This window comes from Anas platyrhynchos, chromosome 7, assembly GCF_047663525.1.
Source record: "Anas platyrhynchos isolate ZD024472 breed Pekin duck chromosome 7, IASCAAS_PekinDuck_T2T, whole genome shotgun sequence".
NCBI classification, from domain to species: Eukaryota; Metazoa; Chordata; class Aves; order Anseriformes; family Anatidae; genus Anas; species Anas platyrhynchos.
Genome location: NC_092593.1, coordinates 17,514,830 through 17,534,809, shown reverse-complemented (window position 1 = coordinate 17,534,809; position 19,980 = coordinate 17,514,830). Strand labels below are relative to the sequence as shown.

Genomic DNA, 19,980 nt, shown 5'->3' with positions numbered 1-19,980 from the left:
TTTGTAGTTCAACCAAGAACTCCAGACCACAACTTGGCAGTTCCTAAAGCAATCTATAACAATCTCATCACGTATCTGGGCTGTGGCAACATATTTCCCCATGAAGCTGTGAAACTTCATTTCTACTGTCCTCTGACCATGCACTGCCCCGGAGCCACATTACCTTGCATTCTTCAGATATAATTGCAGCTTGTACGCTTTTTCCACTGTGTAAATGCCAGTACAGCCAACTGAAGGCAGCTGATTTTGGCCATGGCCATTTCAGCTTTTGCAGATGCACATTCTCAACCCTCCCACCTATGTGATATTTCTCTTTTGCTCAACTTTTCCCCAGCTTTAATCTCTGTCCCTCCCACAGGAAGTTACTGCAGTGGACACAAAAAGATTACCATCTCTTAGCCTTTTTTGTGCTCGCCCTTCTTTTCATAGTTATTCCAGTCATGTGTTGACCTAAAATGACCAGGCAAACAAGAAACAAGCCCCAAACCTCCCATGCAGCTTTCTTGGAGAAAAAGCCCTCCCCTAAAGATGCAGGTAGTCTTTTAATCTGTGTGGCCTATAAAGGATATACACATTTCCTCCCTGGAAAAAAACTGTAATGAGATCTTAATGGCTAGCCAGGTGAGCTGCAATGTCACCTGGATGAGGATCTGCAGCTCCCTGTCATTGCTCAGCCTGCACCAGGGATTCATGGCTGCAGAAACGCTGCCTTTGCTATTGCACTGGGATGCACAAATCCCTAAGTTTCTAAATCTTTCTTTCTGCTATTGCCGCATTTAGCTTGGTTAATGCTAATACACTCTGCAGTTTTGGTGAACTAGCATGGATGTTTTATTAATAAAACAGTGCAGCGAGACAAAAATGACTGTGATTAATGTGACAAAGAAATGGCATCTGCTTGATATTCTGAGGCTCGGTTTATCTGCGGGTAGCAAAGAGCCACGCTTGTCAGAGGTAAGCGCGCTGGGCCAAGTGTCTGTATTACAAGTAACGGCAGATTGCGGTGTGCTGCTGGTCCCTGCCTCTGATGTTTGGGAAATTATCTTGCAGAGAGAAAATCCAAGTGAAAGAATTGTAACTCTTATTGACTACGGGAGGATTTTTTTCCCGTTGGAGAAGGAGGCGTACTCAGCACAGCTGGCAAAAGTACAAACGCGGGGACGCGCCGTGGACCAGACGGAGCACTCGGTCTGCTCTTGCGGCTGCTGTTCCCTAAACTGATTTTAGCACTGCAGTCCCTCCTGCTGCCGGCAGATAAACGGACCCTCCGCTGCCAGGCAGACCCGAGGCCAGCCGTACTTTTCCCAAATCGCCTCCCACTCTCCGCCGAGCCGCACAAAGAGCCGCGGCGCTAACAAAGCCCCTGGCTAATTAGGTCAGAGCCGCGCCGGCTGCGACCACCGCCCCCCCCCCCCCCCCAGCAGCCGGAGCCCCCCTCAGCTCCCTGCCACGGCCCGGCCCGGCTCCCGGGCGGCCCCCCCTGCCCCGGCCGGGCCCGGGGCTCTCCCGGCGGGCGCCGAGCGGGGCCAAGCGCCGCCCCTCGCCCCCTCCTTCCCCTCCTTTCCCCGTCCCCTCCCTCCCCGCCGCCGCCAGCCCTGCCCCGCCGCCTGGCACCGCCGCCGCTCCGCCAGCCGGCCCGCCGCTGCTCGGCCCCGGCCGGGCGGGGACTTGGCAGCGACTCCCGGGGCCGGAGGGAGAGCAGGGAGAGCGCCTGCCCCCCGCTGCCCGCTCCGCTGCGGCTTTTGGGCGGAGGAGGAGGAGGAGGAAGGTCTGGGCTCGGCCGAGGAGCAGCAGCAGCAGCCGCCGCCGCCGCCAGGGAGGAGAGAGACGGAGAGGCGGCTGGAGCCCCCCAAAGTGCCCCCCCGTCCCTGCGCTGCAGGCTACATTTCCAGCTTCATGGGCAAAGTGTGGAAACAGCAGATGTACCCCCAGTACACCACCTACTACTACCCCCAGTATCTGCAGGCGAAGGTAGGGCACGGCGCGGCGGCTGGCCCCGCTCCCGGGCGGCCGGCCGGGGGCTGGGGGGTGGCGGTCACCTTACGGCGGGGGACGGGGACAGGAAAGAGCCCGCAGCCCCTTCCTGCCCGCAGCTCCCCCCTTCAACCGGCCCCGCTCCTGTCTGCGCGTCCCCGAGCTGCCCCCTCGCCTTCCTCCCGCCTTCCTCTTCCTCGCCGCTCCCGGCGGCTTCTCCCCCCTCCCCGGCCGGCCCGCTGCCGAGCCGGGCCCCAAACTTCACCCGGCGGGCCCTAAAGCGCTGCCCCAAAGCTCTGGGAGCCGAGGCCGGGCCGCCCCGACGGGCCGCGGGTGGCAGCGAGCCCCGCGGCGGTCACCGGCTGGGTGCTCGTCGTCGGGGGGCTCGGAGCCTTGTGGCAGGCACAGTTTAGGAAAGTGGCTTCAAAAGGGGTCAAGGAGCCGGCTGGCGATGGCTGGTGCTGTAGGCGCTTGGCTGCTGGTTGCAGGAAAATTGATTTGGGGAGTTCTTGTGGTGGTGCTTCTCCAGCTCTGTCTTTTTTTTTCTTTCTCCTTTGAGTCTGTAAGGGCAGCCAGCCCCACTGCTCTAGAAGCATCATACTGCAAACTGGCAGATGCAGAGGTGGTTGCATCAGCTGTCTGGAACATTTAACATAAGCCTCTCCAACCACCAGTGTCACTCCTCACAAATCAAAACAGACCCATATGAGGCTTCAACGTGTGAACTTTTTTTTAGAGGTTATAACTCTGGTGTGGTTTTCCTCTTTTCTTTTTTTCTTCATTTTACTTCTTCTTTTTGCTGGTGAAGTGTCCAGCCTGTGTGGCAATAAGAGGACAAGAATTCTCTTCCCCTCTTTATCTGCACCTATGATAGGCTCCTGTTTATTTTGCCTTGTGTTACTGTATCGTGAAATGTAATTTATACTGCTTGGCTGAAAAATAAATTCAGTTTGACAGTCATGAGACATCTTACAAGTCAGCAATGAAGAGGCTTTGAAATGCGCTTTCATATATAAAGAAATTGACAGGAATAAGATGCAGGTCTTTAGGTGATCTGATGCGACTAATTAGCTCTTAAATGTGTAACTGACATCAGGCTAGATAGCAGAGTATGTAGCCATTTAAAGATGCTGCTGCAGAGTAGTCAGTTTGGATACGTATATTTCAATGCATTATTTTTAGGAAAGGTACAATGCCTGACAGAGAGCCTTTTGCATCACTCAACTGTATGACTATACAAATATTCTCAAATGAAAAAACATCTTTGTTCAGAAGCATTTACTTTTGTGATTTTCTGTGGCATTAGTAAGTTATGAACCAAGTACATAACATTGAATATACATAAAGCAATGTCACTTGGCTTTTTTGAACTGTAAATAATTGAAGAGGGAGACAAGCTGTAATAGCTTACTGTAGTTATTAGAATATGATCCTAGAAATCCATGATCCTACGAGAAAGCTTGATGGACCATCTTTTGAAAATGTTTCCTGTGCAGATAATTTAATATTGATCCGTATTACAGTCAATGACATCTTCAAAACGTCTTGCAGTCTTTGCTATAAAATTATACAGCCTGAAATCACATTACTTTGTTTCAGCAGGGAAAGCACACAGACATTTAACCTACACACATGAAATCAAATATTTGGGATATAAAGCTTCCTATTTTAAGAGATCTTGATTTTAAAGAAGAAATAAAAGAAAAAAGATGGCCCCTTATTGTGGATAGGTCTTGTAACTGAGAGTTTTGATACTGCAGTATGCAGAATTCAGTAATACAAGAAATCTCCTCATTATGGATCCTGTCTGAACATATAAAAAAAAAAATCATTTAATTCATCATTTTCACTTGTTTTATTCTTTGGGTCCTAAAATGGCCCATTGTCCATTACATGAAATATTTCTCTAATTCTGGAGGTTGGTTTTTATCAAACACAATTTATGATAGAACTGAATAGCCTTTGCTGAATGTATGATGGGTGATGGTACATGATCATACTGGGGGAAGGAAGAGATTTTGAGACTAGAAGTTTTGCTTCCCATCTTGTCCTTATTTAAGTGATGATGGAAAATCTGCTGACTAATAAGCCACGAATCGATAATTAGGAGATGACAGGAGTTGCTTGAAGATGGATTTTTTTCTGTAGAGAGCTTAGAAAATACCCATTAGAAATTGCATGCATTGCTAATGGTTCTTTGGGGTGAAATGTTGATATGGTCTACTTTTAATTACTACAAAATACGTTAGAGATTTTAAAAACAGATTTTGTGTTTATCTGTTATGATCTTCACAATCTTATTCATGAAGTATTTGAGCTGTTTCAGTCATATTTTCTGGGAGGACATACAAACTTTTGTCATGATTCAGCACCTCCCTCCCACTAATTGTTGGGAGTTCAGCATCAAAAGACATCAGGAAAACCATGGACTTAAATAAAATGAACAAAATAATCTCTGGTAGTAGGTGTAAGGTCTTTAATATGAAAAAAATAAAATTAAATTAAAGCAATGGAAGGAGAAAGTTTGAAACGGTTACAAGTTAGAGCTTTTAAGACCCGTGTTTTCTGGGCTGCCACAATTTTTGCTCTGTTTTACTCAATGTTGGACATAACCTATTTTGTGTGTATGTATTCTAGTAAATGTATGTTTCAGGACAGCTCCTGTATTGCAACATTGTTTCATGTATCAGAGAGCATCAAAAATATTTTCCAAGTTTGATGGATGTTTCTTTGTTTCTGACTAAGAGATCCTGTATGTCAACATTTAGAAAACGATGCTAATTAAAATGTATACATCTTCCTAGTGCTTAAAGGCCTCTCTGACTAGGAGTAAAAAAGACCCAGGTGTGCTCTACAAAGTGATGTAACATTTATCAAGGCACTTAAAGTGAAGATAAGCAAATAAAAGTGTACATTGCTAGGCCACAATCTGCTTGTTTTAGTCAAGTAAGAAATATTAATGAATTTCTGCCTTGTTCTCCTTTACTTGGATATCAAAAGAAATTCAGAGACAGCGCACACAATGATTTACTAATAAATCGTGCTAAATGCCTGTATCACTGTTTTTTCCTTGAACAGTAATGTGACAATATAACTGTCTAACTCTAGTGATAGACTTCAGTATCATAAAGCAAATTTCTTTGGATAAGAAAGTGGTAGTAGAAAAAGGCAAGGTTTCCTACAGATAGCATGATTTTTTTAAAGTTCAGGCATTTTATAGTGGTAAATAATATATGATAGTTGAATTATTATTTTTCTATTATTATTATTATTTTGTATGGCATTGAATTAGAACAATGCAGAAGAAATGAAATCTTGTAAATTTTGCTAAGCTACCTTACAGTATGCTTCTAACTCTGTAATTTGGTGGCTGCATAGTCAGTACCCTGGCAGCTCGGAAAAGAACTAATGTTTCCAGACCTTTGTCTAGGTTTGTAGTCAGTTCTGCAGACTGATGTAAACCTGTAGTGAGCAGGCAGGTTCTGCCATGTCAAAAATTTATTTTCAGGCTGCCAACATCACATTTTAAGAGGAAAACACTGAGTTTTTATGCAAACCTGTTGATGGCGGAGTAAATGGGACATCAGGTAAAAGGGAACTTGCTGTTGTAACACTACAAAGCAGATATGAAACTTTCATATTAGGAAGCACTGGGTAATCCACAGTTTAGTGTCTCAGGTATGAAGCTAAGAGACTGATGTAGGAGCTGCTGGTTCTAAAGCAGAAGTTGTAGGACCCTCTGATGGTTTGCTGCTCATGAACACCTATACTCACAGCTTTCTGTGCCCAGTACAGGTCTGTTGTCCTTTGAAGAATTTTACTAGCTTTTGAGCTGATTTTAATCAGTGTAAATGATTACTAATTCTAATCAGTTTGATTTAGATTTATTCCATATGCACTATGACTGCAAAATTTGTACACAGTGAAAGACGAGTCAGGTTTATAGTAGCACAGAGAATGGGTGAATGTGTTTATAAAGTCTCATAGAAATATTTTGCACACTTCATAGTGTGGGAAGTTATTTTAATTGTTCATAATTCTGAATCTCTGGTTCTGGACTGGGCTTGGAAATCCATTGAGGCAGGTGGAGGGAACAAAAAAAACACAGGTTAGCTGCAGGCAAACTTTTTTTTTTTTTTTTTTTTTTTTTTGTCTCCAGACAGATATCTGATCCTGTTAGCCTCATTAGTCTCTTGAATGTGTTCTCTCCTATTCCTGCTAGGCTAGGGTTTTACTGTGTCCTGTAGGTGTAACTACCCAAAGAATTCCTTCAAAAAGTGTACCACATCATGGAAGAGAAAGAAATGTAAATTATAGCAATTTTAAGAAATACTTGAGAACGATAGGTGATCCCTTCAGCTCCGTAAAATACTCTCAGGGATGTAGAAAATCGAAAAATGAAGAGTGCTTCCCAAGGGCAGGTTTTCTCTTCTCCCAAACATCCCAGTCCAGAAGTGGCAGTGCTTGTTTGTATCTATCTGAAAGGCCGCTGACTTTTTGTCACTGATCACAATGGCTCTTTTATGTATTTGTTCAAGCTAGCTTAGTTTGAGTGGAAATCTCTGTTCTTGTCCCAGTTAAAGCTCCTTTTAACTTTTGAAGTTTAGTTTCTGTAGCTTGCTGTGAACTAGAAATGTGTTCTTCAGCAAGTGTTTCTAGAAACTATTGCTAAGATAATTCTTGTATTTTCAGAAATGGAGCTTCTTTTCCTTTCTAGAAATGGAGCATGCAAAGTTTGCTTATTGCTCTGAATGTGTTTATCCTCCTTGCTTTGAAATACTCCAGTTTTCCCTTGAATTATTCTGTCACAGGGCCTCTCTTGAGACGTAATGGCAGATTAGCCTGATGGGCAAATACACATTAGAATCAGGATGTAACCAGATATATTGTTAATAGCAATAGCTTAAAGGGTGAACCCAGATGTTCCACATGGCGTTGTTTGGTGGGTTCAGGAGGGACGTATGCGAACGTATTGTGTGTTATTGTACCTCATTGCTGTGACTTTATAAATCACGCTGATGATGATAAAGATGCACTCAGTGTAGAAACGCTTCACAGTCTTTGTCTTGAAGATTGACTTCATTGAAGTTAGCACGAGTTTTGCCTTTGATTTTAGATGAGTGATGTTTTATTCTCTAGAAAATTGATTCATGCATGGGATATGCTGACCATGCTTGATTTGGAGGTGATTTGCAATAACATGATATTCATAATCTTCATTTTGAAGGAGTGAAAGCTAGGCAGTCTGGCATGTGGATGGCGTGATGGGGTTGTAATCAAGAAGTAGTTGCAATGGCAGCTGCTTAAGTTATGCTGATTTTTGTATTTTTTTCTAAGAAATCTTTTAAAGAGAGTTTTTTAAAAGCCATGACTTTCCTCTTTTATTGCTGCCTCCTTAGGGGGAGGAATTGTATAAATATACATGCACTTAGAGGCTGAATTTGCAAATTACAAAAGAAAAAATATTTTCCTCACATCATTAATGGTAGAAATGATAGATTCTTATTAGCTTTGTAATTTCAAGAAGTTTGAGACTAAACTCATCCCTGGAGTACGTTGTGCTTGGGGCTTAATTTGATACTGCATGATTGGCCTCATTTAACAAATGTCAACAAAATCTTGGTCCCTCTTCTTGATTCAGTAGTAAATTTACTGCTGATGTATGACTCAGATCTTGAGTCTGGAAATATTATGGGATTGACTTTTACACATACGTGATAAACCAATATATGAGTTGAAAAAGGCTTGAAAAACTTATTCGGTGTAGTTTTCGTTTTGTGTTTGGTTGTTAATCCCCCAGGCACCAGGTATATTCCAAAACTGTTCAAGTAATTTTTTTCAGTGATCAGGGTCTATGAAATAAGTAGGCAACAACTGTAGGAGATTTGTAATTGTACAATATGTCTGATGTGTAGTAGTGCCTTTTCTAGCTTTGTCTTCAATGCAGTATCCCAAGGCAGTCATGAAAAGCGTGCAATAAGTTCATGGGGAGAGATGTTAAATTTCTTTCAATAAAAGAGTTCTTTAAAGTATGTTTTCTTTCACAACTTTACTGTTACTCATGGTAATGACTGTAGTTTTTTCTGATTACTTGTAGACCAGAGTTGAGCATGCTGTTTAGATTCTTGAACTGATTTGTAAAGGGGAACCCCACACTTCAAAATACTTTGCTTCTACTTCAAGGATAAAATTGCAGGTCTCAGAATCAATGATGAAATTTTGTGAGAGTAAATTTCTAAGTTTCTGCTTTGTATTGAAGGAACAAAGAAAAGATTTGCAAAATTATTGAAAATTTCCAGTGAAGAATAATACATGTAGTAACACACCACTAATTTGTAATAGTTTATTAAAACTATTTTTTCTATTAAAAAAATCATTTCAGAAATAAATGCCTATATATATATTCACCCTCCAAACAACAACAAACCTGTCAGAATTTTTAAGCTGCTTAGAAGTCTAAGCAACAATGTGTGCTATCAATGTTGATACTAGATCCGTTACTCTTACTCAGAAACATAATTGATGCTACTGATTCAGTGCTCCTAATGAAGGATGCTTGATTGTGATATCAATAAGGAGGTCTGAACAAAGGCATAGTAATAAACTGGAAAATAAAGCTTGGTATAGTTGCATATTTCAGTTGCAGTCTTCCAAATAGTTATAATCAAGAACTGATAATAATTTAAAAATTGCTTTTCATGAAATGATACTTTTTTTGGAGAAAGCTTCAAAATAAATGCTCAGACTTAGCCAAAAACATGCTACAAATGATATATTATTTTTTTCTTACTGTATTGTGTGTGTTTCCAATGGTCAGTGCAATGCAGCGATCACAACTATATCTACTGGAAAAGCATCTGCTCAGTCAAATAAATGAACAATGTCAGACAAACGTGTTGATAATCAAACTTTAAATGATAAAACTGATCTTTCTTTTCAGCCAAAATGCAGGCATATAACAGATTCAGCTCATATATACTGTGCCTAATAGGTGATAATTATTATCTGCCTTCATGTACTTGGTTAGCCCCCCTTGCTGAAAACACTGAGACTTGCCTTTAAATTTAATTTGGTTAAGATCTAAGCTGAATTATGTTATCTCATAATTGAGGGAGGCTAAGAGCTTGGACACGGATATAATCAGGTAGCATGGCTCACGTTTTTTTGTGGTAGCTTTTGGAAGCTATTGTGCTCTGTTCATGGTCTGAGACCATGTTTAGTCTCAATTGCTCAGACTTGATGAAAACATTTCAAAATATATTTTAGCTGTATTTCTGAAATGTCGGTGTATGGATAAGGCCTGTGAGAAGTGTTTTGAAACCATTCAGAGTAGATGCACAGAGCACACTGATGCAAAATGCAACCCAAAGTGTGCAGGATAACTCCTGCATTGAGAGCAAGGTATTGATCTGCCATCCCGAGGTGGAGTGAATGGGCTTTACTTTGTGGATTTTACTACAGGTTAAGATCTGAATTCCCTTGCTTGTCTCCTGGCAACACACGCTGACACAATTTCTATGGCAGTATATAGGCTGTGGTAGTATCTGTGACCTCTTCCATCCCTCAGGCCATAGCTACATAATCACTTTAATTTCACATAGCTATGCACAGCAGCCAAAAAGGGCAGTCTTGTCTTTCCCCATTGCCCTGAGCAACTCATTCCTGTCCTTTCCCATGTGCTGGCACCAGTACTCATGTGGTCGGTTGGTGAGCTGAATCAAGAAACAAGTCTGGCAGAAAACTAACCCCAAATGCCCCAAATATAAGGCATTTTTGCAGTGGAGCCACCAATAAGATACACAAGGAGTTTGAGATTTGTGATTTACTGTGGGTGAAGTTGTCCCCCCTGATAGTATCCCCTTTTGGGTCTCACTTTTGTACAACAGAATGGTGGTGCTTGCTTCTCATAACTAAAAGGTTTTCCATGCCCTTAACAGAAAGGGTGAAAGATCCAAGCCAAAGGAAGATGCAGCATAGCTCCGTGGATTGCCTATATATGCAGATAGCTGCTAGCATCGTTTTAATATGATTTTACTTTTTATTTTACTGTTTTAAATTGTGTTAGGTATTGGTGCACTAAAGGTTAAAAATCATTTGAGTATGTGTTTCATTCTTACAACCAATGAACGTGGAAGAAAGCGTGAACTAAGTTGCTGAGTGGGCTTAAGTTAGGTACAGGCCTGTGCAAAAAGAAGGAGTCAAATGTAAATGGGACTTCCAGAGGCCTTGTAGCATAATGTTACATCTAACTTTCCATTTTCAGTACAGTGCAACATTGATATTTTATTTCATTCTGGGGAAAGAGGGGAGAAGGCTGGCACTCCAAATTAGCAGCAGCTGCAGAATTAAGACAAGGGTGTTAGTGACTCATTTGGAAAAGTACTAGCTAAAACATTCTGTCTCCTAGAAAAAACATTTAGAAAGGGTTTATGATATAAACTTTGAATTTCATGAATAGTGCCTGTGACCTTCTTGTTTCCTCCAGGTAGCTTTTCTGATCAGTAACCATTTGCTTTTGACAATTGCTTTTTATAATGAGGGGAGTACGCAGGGATGTTTTGGAGCAGGGAACATCTCTGTTAATGGGGTCAAAGACTCCGGAATGCCTCTTATCTCTTTTCAGCTAGTCAGCCATCCAAAGGTTCAGATTCTTTGATTGTTGCAGGTAGAAGGAGAAATTGATGATAGTTGTTTCTTTGACCTAGCTGAGTTATTTTGATCTATCAAATACTGAGGTGGGGGGGATGATGGCTTCCCTCACCCTACAGGCTGTGCTGCCAGATCACACTGCTGGCTCATGCTCAACCCTGAGGTCTGTTCCAGCAGAGCTGTTCCCGGCTTGTCTCATCGCAAGGGACTCATCTTTCCCAGGTGCAGGACTTTCCATTTCTCTGATATAAATGCATTAAGCAGGCCAGTTGCAGGATAGACTCCTGAGGTGCTCCACTTGTTACTGGCCTCCAGGTAGAGTATGACCCATTAACTGCCATACTCAGAGCCTGACCGTCCCATTAGTTTCATTCCCACCTAGTTGGCTGTCCATCCAGACTATAACGTCCAGCCTTGGGCACAAGGGCGTAGTTTGAGACAATGTCAAACCCGTACTGAAATCGATGTGAATGACATTTGCTGCTCTCCCCTTGTCTACAGGTTCAGGAATTATCTCAAAGAAGGGAATAGTTGGTAGGTTGCAAGACTCTGCATGCAAGTTGTAGCATAAGAAAATGAATTAAATATGAAGAATTTTTATTTCACCACAAGGGTGGTAAAGCAACCGAACAAGTGCTGAGAAAAGTTGTGGTGTTTTTGTCTTTGCTCAGCCTGATCTAGTTGAGGCTGCTCTCTATGGGAAGTTGGGCTAGATGACCTCCAGACATCCCTTCCAAACTAAATTAGTGTGTGATTCTGTAAGGTAGGCCCTGATAACTGAATCATCAGTGTAAGAGGTTCTAAAGTAACTGTTATCGTTCTGTTTCCTCATTGTAAGCTTTGGTGTGTGGCATTTGGAAAGGAAAGGTAAAGAAGGAATTCCCTATTTCTGTTAATAGAACATGCATTCTACAAGTATGCAAATGCTATTTCCATAATCTCTTCAGCATGCAAATACCTTTATCCCATTTCAGCAAATATCTTGTTTAAGCTGCTTAAAATTTAAGATTTCAGGTTTGTCTTTTTCTTTTTCTCCTGGCAGAGCATTATAATGCTACAAAAACTATGCTGCAGCTTGTGACAGACATGTACACATTCTCATACCCAATTATTTCTTTAGGCTGATGTTTCCATGAAATATGAATTTGCTGATAAGTTTTTTGTCTTGGGCATGGATTAAAAAATAAATAAAACAACAACAGCAATAAGGGACACTGTTCTGACTTTTTAGTAGAGAAAATGAAAAGAATTAGCATGTTGCCCTTTACTGACAGTTCAGCTATATCTCAGATGATTTTTCTTGGAAACTGCATTAAGTTCATCAGCTGTTGAAGCTACGGAGGTGTGAAAGGCTTCCAAACTCACCTATCCAGCTCCTTTATCCTAGTCTACTTTTATTAGCACTTCATATAGTCACTCCCCCATATTTTCTAAGGATTTTCACTTGCAATTATAATAATAGGTAGCTTTCACGATCCCAAACCCTGAAGTTAATCTTAAAGATCTTAAAGATGCCTCTAGTAAAAACCAAACAAACAACCCCACCAAGACAAAGAAACGAAGAGCTTTAGTTAGTAGCCAGGTTGATGATTAGAAAAAAATGTATACCGCACCAGGTTGTGTTTTTTTTTTTTTTTTTTTTTTTTTTTTTTACACTGCTAACTAAATAGTTGTTCATAATTCTGAAAATTACGTTTCCTGTTAGGTGTCAGAACACATATTTAGGGACCTAAGATAGGATAATGTTGGCCTTAAGATGATGTCTTCATGGCCAGAAAGTTGCTGGGACAGTGGTGTTATCACTCCAACTTGTTATCATGGAAATGAAATTACATAATTGAACATTTCTTTATTTATTTCCTTCTTTATCTTAGAGCATTTGCCTTGATGGTGACTGGGCTATCTGAACATAAATAAAAGTGAAGATTTTTACAAAAATACAGGATTGAAGAGAAATTCAGAGAGATTCATGCACGTGGCACATCTGTGCTCTTAGAAGTTGTAAATGCTAGTCTTGGACTTCTTTTTAGTTGGGTACCTGGAACCAGGGAGGTGTTGTCTGATATCTAACACTTTACATGCTAGGTAGCTATGCATCCCTCTGGGAGACATAGGGAAAAGAAAAACAAACTTAAAGGTAAAAATGGAAGAAGAATGGCAAAAGCTTACTTTGTCATGTTGCCCCCAAAAGAGGCAGAAAAGCAGCTATGCATATTTTATATCTCTACCAATATCCTTCTCTGAAAACTGAAAGTGGAATTCCATGTTAAATGAATAATTGAGTAATGAAGAGATGAATAATAAATATTTATTTTTTACTCATGAAATAAAATAGCCCGTTTTCCATGTTTACTTTACTCATCTCCGTCAAGGCTAGTATAAATGGCTCTTCTTTTATTGACATTTATGTTTAAAAGTCTAGAAATGCATATATGTTGAACAATGCAGCTCCTTGCATTTCTACAGTGGACCTTTTTAAAAGAAGGGTTTTATATGAGTGTCTTCTTTAAACACTTATTCCGTCTTTGTCATTGATGGAAAGCATGCTGCATCTCACCCAACTGTTGTCATCCAGAGAGGATGCTGCAGATCCCTGTGCTGTGGTAGTGGTTGCTAATACTTGCATACACACATTTTTAATGTGTTGAATATATAATTAACTTCACATTTACATGCCAATTGTTAGAAAATACTCACTGTTGATTCATTTTCCTTGATGGACTAGATATTATTACTCTTGGATTCTTGACAGTGCATTGTCTATTCTGCAGGATGATCTATGTTTCAAGATATTGGGCAACCTAGTGAAGTGCGTATGTGCATGTATTATTTATAAAATCCTGGGCTGCTGTCTGTGTTTAATGAAGGCATTCATGTGTAAAATGGGCACTTTGTTGTGATTTTCTCATAAATTAAGACCTTAGTCCTTCCGTTGACACTGATACTGAGCTCCATGTGTTCTCTAATTTCATGGCCATGGGATCTTGTCTTTGCAGAAAAATCATGCAGCAGAATTTTCATTTTATTTTTTGGCAAACTAATCTCAATAAATTGAAAAACATTTTAATATTAATTTTCATATTTATTTTATTACAGCCACCCATTTCTCAATTTAAATGAGGTAGCTGAAAAATCTCCAGACCATACCAGACTATTGTTTGTGCCAGCCAAAGCTGAATTCAGGAGCAATTTACTGTGGATTCCTTGGAGACAAGGGAAGGAAGGCTGGCTGGTATCAAGGGTTGCTGTATACAACTATGAGCACCTCTGGCTTGCCTAATTACTGGAGGATGTCAGGAGACTGAGCTGGGCTTTCTGGGAGTGGAAAGCTGAGAGCCATTTCGGGAAATGACAAGTGTTTCACAGTTTTAGTGAGGATCTTTTGATAATCGATATTTTAGGAATAGCATTTGGAAAAGAGGAAGGAATGGATCAAGATGCCAACAAGATAACAATAGCAAGTAGTCTGGTTACTGCAATTGTATATAATTGTGGCTTCACTGAAGCAACAGAGATCTTTGGGAGAACTGCCCGCTGTTAGTCCTCGCTTCTGCATTGAGAGCCCATGCAGCTGGCAGTGGGAGCAGAGGGTTTGCACAAAACTGGGGTTGTTCCACAGAGACCATCAGCTTGGCTTTCTTTGCACCTGTAGCTCTGAGCTCAGCTCTGAACGTGGGTTAAATAGCCTCCCAAATCTGGCTATAGACCTGTCTCTTGAGCCTTATGTTGTCATTTGAGATAGGAAAAGAGGAAAATGTGAGAAAAACAAAGCTGTATGAAGAGAAAATAGGAGAACTAATTTTTGAAAGAGGTAAATTGCTGTAGAAAAAAGATAAGGGGAAAGAGTAAGACAGAAAAGGGCAGGAAAGAGAAAAGGCACAGAGCTGACTGGAGAGGCTGTAGCTTGTGTGCCAGAGCATGGCACGAGAAGGCGTCTGGCTGCCAGGCCTTCCCGCGGGAGCTGCATTTCCCACAAAAGCAGATTTAAGGCAGTGTTCTGCAAGAACTCGTTTTGGGACAGCTAAAGTTCAGCAAGAATTAAAGGTTATTTTGCAAAAACAATGGAGAGATTTGGGGAATAGACAGGCAAGAGCTCTGGGAAAGGTCTTGTTTCATATAGATTGTGAGAGGACAAAAGATACTCGTGGGGTAAATTTGGCAATTTTCTTTGCCTCGAGACTGGTGCGGCCATACTATGATGCTGTGGAAATACATTACAGAGGTAAGCTTGTCAGAACTGAAGACTTTGCCATTTCGTCTTATTTCTTCTAGTTTATAAATCCATTTTCTTATTACACTGAAACTAGAGTAAGTGTAAGGACTTCCTGAACACTGGTAAGTGACACGGAGATGTTGCTATTCTTTTTGATATTTTATGTGATCAGAAACTGTCTTATCCTGATAGGTCTGGTATGAATCTGATTCCAAGAAAGTATGCAATATAGTATAGACTAAATGCAAATGCAGTTGACATCTACTTACCAGCCAGAATATCATTAAACTGTATCACACTACGCTAAACAAAAGAAAAATCAGATAACATCCATCTTTACATATACATATATGTAAAAATCAATAAAAAATAAAACCTAGAAGAGTATGCATGTAAAATAGCGTTCAGTTGAATTATACAGGATAGCAGCCTGAGTGAAAGTTTGGATTTATAACAACATATTTTCATGTCTTTAAACTTTGCACACAGAGCCATGCTTTCTCATATTAAAGTTTTCATCATTCATTTGTACTGTTGGTGCTATGCCAGAACCCTTATGTGTCCAAGCATGCTGTTCTGGTCATGTGTCAGTCAGATGGAAAATCTGAGGCTAATGTCCTTGCTGGCAGCCTAAGCGAATCCACTCTTTGGGCTAGAAATAACATTGCAGCCTGCTTCGGTGAGCAGAGATGGGCTTTCTGTTCAGATTTAGATCACTTGGAGGGAAAAGCAGGACCAAGAGCAGGTTTGAAGTACTAAAGTCTCCACCAGAGAATAGCATTTTCAGTTCCTAATACTGAGATGAGATGCGTATTTTAATTCATATTTCTCTTGAAGTGGCCAGAATGACTCTCAACTTTGCTGTAGCCTCTGGAAGTGGTGGAAATCATGGTATTACAAAGAGGTAACACACAGCTTGTGTTTTCTGTCAGTCTACCACTATAGAGAAACACAGCCCAAGAAAGGGCTTTAGTTTTATGGAGAAGGAGTCACAAACAATAAATAACGATCTCACAGTTTGAGTATGCTATCCTGAAGCTACATTGGACCAAAAGAAGATCGTTTTTCTTTTGTTCAGGTTTAATATTTCTTGCTTGTGGCTTTTTCTTTTTTTTAATCGTTAGTTGTATTGGTGGTGTTAGCCGTCAAAAAAATCTAAAAATCCAGAGTTTTGTAGCATATGTTTTCATCCTGCATCTCTCTCATGTGCAGTGATCCTCTGAGAATGGTATTTGGCATCTAGTTGCTTTATTCTGACAGTAGGGATCTTTGAGAGGCAACCGCTTTGCGAGCACTGCACAATACTAGCACAGCAAGTGCTGGTGGAAGGCCAGGTATAAGGATTTATTAGGTATTCTGGAATAATTACCCCCAAATAATTTGAAGTGAGTGGGGCTTTCTTCTTGAATAAGAGCACCATTGTCCAAAACAGCTTAATCTACTTTCAAAGCCAGCTAAATAAGAAAAGGCATTCTTATTCGGAAATGTGATTGCCTTCTCATGGAGTTACTTACAAATGTTATGTTTTTAACTGTTCCCCCTTTAATCTGATACAATTTTATGGATATACAATGGTTCAGTTCCTATTTCTTTTTCAGGACAGAGCCTCACAGGTTTAACAGTGAACACACCAGAGTGTTAGAGAATAGAAGTTATCAAAGGTGCAGCATATTGATGCTAACAAGATTTAGAGCTTTCCTGCGCTCAAAAATGTAATGAAAGTTATAAGGAAATAGTCTGCTGCAATTACTGAGTGTTATGAACTCCCGTATGGATGTACACCTATCAGCACGTCCATATCAGGGGTTATTTTGGAGTAGTTCTGGTGAATTTGCAAGTGTAGACAAGACTTAATTAAACAGACATAGTGTGCTAAGCTCATGTCAACTAAAACTCTATTAACTGTATTGTCCTCTAATTAATAATTTTAATAGTTTTAATTATATGGCTAAATCCAGTAATACCAGAAGTAAATAGATGCATAATGAATATTCATTTACTTCACCAAGTGAGAATTTTATTTTTTTAGTATCCTTTACAGAACACGGGTGAGATTTCTCTGCATGCTTTTTGATGCCTTCTTTCTTGAAAATTATAAGTTCTGAAGTTACATGGGTGTTTTGAATTTGATTTTATTTTGAAAGGTTCCTAGAACATGCAGTAGTACAATGCACAGGTACTTTCCTGATTTTGTGTATTGTAATTATATTAACGTGTTTATCTTAAATTACAATTTATAAATAAAAACTTACATTACACAGAAGGACAGATATGAAATCGCTTAACTTTATTAAAAACATTTACAATGATGTATAAATGTACATGTATTTAGTGTAATTGCACTAAGCGTTGACATGAGAGACCAACTCTGCTCAGTTATAGCTGTATAATTGCAGGGGAATGAAGCTAAATAAGTAATGCAGAGTACAATTTGAGTCTAAATGCAGAAAAAAAAATCACTTACAGTCTACTTGTGTGACTCCTATCGACTTCAAAGAGAATTGTACGTTTGCATCCCAGGGCAGAAATTGGCCATGTGCTGGGAACCATGAAATCTCTCAAGGTAATACTTCATAAGTGTGGAATGCATCCCATGACTGATATGTAGCTAAGAACTGAGAATCAAATTACATATTAGAAATAGTTGAAATTAAATATATTTCTAGTAAAATAGAGTAATTATACTGGGTAACCAATATATGTTTTCTTTTTTATTGGGATGCATTGGGACATAAATATGTGAAGCATTTAAATTTGTATGCTTGTATTTACTACTTTTCTGAATTTTAGTAATATTTGTTTGAAAAATTAGTAGGTTTTTTTTGTTTGTTTGTTTTTGTTTTTCTTGAGTTCATTTGTTAGGGCTTTATGTTTAACTTCTTCAAGTATCTTTTTTTTTTTATTATTTTTTTTTCTTGCATTCTTATTTTCTTCATTCTGATAATGTTCGGAATTCCTGATCTTTAGCAGCTTATTTCCAGACATACACATACACATTTTTTGGCAGGGAGGGAGCAAACACTCCTAAATTTTCACTGACGTCTGCACAGAAGCATCCACTAAGGCACTCTCAGTGATCTTTTCTTTAAAACAATAAAAAAAAAAAAAAGGAAAAAAAAAGCTGATAACAAAATACAAATTGGTGAACTTTATTATCCATATCTATTATCCAGTGCATCCAAGATCAACAAGAATTACCTGACTATTCAGTGTTTCAGTGTACCTTGCAGGTACAGAGCAGCTATTTATCCTCGGGGTGATAGACCTTCTGTAGTGTCAGCTCCACTCATTTTTGCTGAATCTGTTCCCAATACAACCTGCAGCCTTGTTCTGGCTGGGCTTAACAGAGGGTATTGGGCTCCATCCATCTTATCTTCTTGCCATGATACTCCCACCTGCCTAGAACATTGTTCTGCCAGGTTGGGAAGGTGATGGTCACGAATTTGGGTAAGCAGCTTTCTTTGTTGGGGACATTCTTCTCTCTTGCCTTTGATCAATGTAAGGAATTATTGAGGATCTAGCCAAACCTATAGAGAGCAAATTCTTTTGGGAAATTAAAAAAAGAAAAAAGAAAAAGAAAAAAAAAGATACGTGTTTGAAATAAAAGAAATAGTAATGGAAATGTGGATTTTTTTTATAGTGAATTTATTTTATTACTATTATTTTTTAACCTGAGGTTCTGCTCACATGAGCCCAGGTGGTCAGGAGAATTTTCTCTGGAAGCTGGGTTAGCCTTCACGTGAGATGGGACGGCAAGGTACTTGATAATTGATTTAGCTTATCACTTACTGCCATTTGATTAAAGCTCTCCGCACAGGTCAGAAATCCTTTGCATGAGGTGTGTGACTGCCATAGAGGGCTTAAACATCTGCAGGAAATGCAGGAAGTGAGCTGGGCATGGAAGGGTATAAACAAATGGCATAGTGATAGTGTCTTGTGTGATACTGCTCGGCTTTAAGGTAGGCTACTACCTTTTCAAAAACTTCGTCACATAATGTGCGTTCAGTGTCCTGTGACTATTGGATTAGTAGCTATGTTGTCACTTGGGTACTATTAAGGAAAATTCAATAGGTAATGTCAGACTACTGATGGAGAACAAAGCAACATCATCTCAGTGTCAAAATGATTGTATATATATGCACACCTTATTTTCGACAAAATGAGATGTTATTATTTGCTAATGCTTCATTTATATCAGCTTTAACAGCCTTCAGCTCAGTATTGTTAAAATGCTTGATCATGGGAATAGTATCATGTAGTTAAGAATATTCACGAGATTACAAATTTGAAGTTTTATTTGTCCTCTGCAGGTCAAATCCAAACTATTTTTACTATCTTTCCCATAGCCCTGCATTGTCTAGATTCTGACAAACATAGCAATAATAAAGGTATGTTAAATTTTGCATAACCTTTTAGAGATATGTAGTTGGGGTGGTGAAATACTATAGTGGTTATTCTGTTATGTTGCAATGTGAAAGCTAATTACAGAAATCACATCTGGCAGTACTCCCTGAAAAGGGATTTCACGTGAAGACTGTATGCTTGTATCAAATCTAGTGATCATTTCATCAGTGAAATTTCACTGCCTTGCTGAGCATAAAATACAGAAGCACTTATATAATAGAAACTTGGAACATTATAAATGATGCCCTTTGAACAGTAAATGAACTCTCCTCTTAGATTGAACTGAAGTTTAGGAATGTAGTGTTCTTTGTCTCATAATTGTCTGCCTACACACACCCAGTCTTCAGTTCTAATAACAACTCTCCCTTGAAGGAGCGCATATGTCCTATATTTTTGGCCTCGACTGTATATTTTTGTAGTTGGAAGATGTCTTTACATTAACAAAAATAACTTCATAATGATTATACATCAGAGTTAATTGTGCCAGTTTTATTTTATAATGCGCATACATACTTGTTGGAACATGAATGTTATTTTCAGAATAACTATATAGCTTGTGAAACTATTAAGTGTTTTTGGCTCCATTAAAATATTCAGCAACATGTTTGTTGAATGTGCACTTTCATTTTTATTAATCTGTTGTTGCCATTTATTAGGCTGTGATGAGTATGTTCTCCAGACAAGGCAGCAAAAGGTGACAGATTCGTTTTCTGTCCAGGAAAATGACACCCAATAAAAAT

The 19,980-nt window shown here is 39.6% G+C and overlaps 1 protein-coding gene across 3 annotated transcripts in view; it reads left to right on the top strand.

Annotated features, from left to right (window-relative positions):
- Positions 1-1,586: 1,586 nt before the first annotated feature.
- The window catches only part of RBMS1 (RNA binding motif single stranded interacting protein 1), a 148,450-nt gene continuing 130,056 nt past the window's right edge, over positions 1,587-19,980 (top strand). For all 3 annotated transcript variants that reach the window (XM_027461843.3, XM_072040850.1, XM_027461839.3), the window contains exon 1: positions 1,587-1,971. In XM_027461843.3, the coding sequence (XP_027317644.1) occupies positions 1,897-1,971 (75 nt within the window). In that variant the 5' untranslated portion in view covers positions 1,587-1,896. The remainder of the gene's footprint in view (positions 1,972-19,980) is intronic.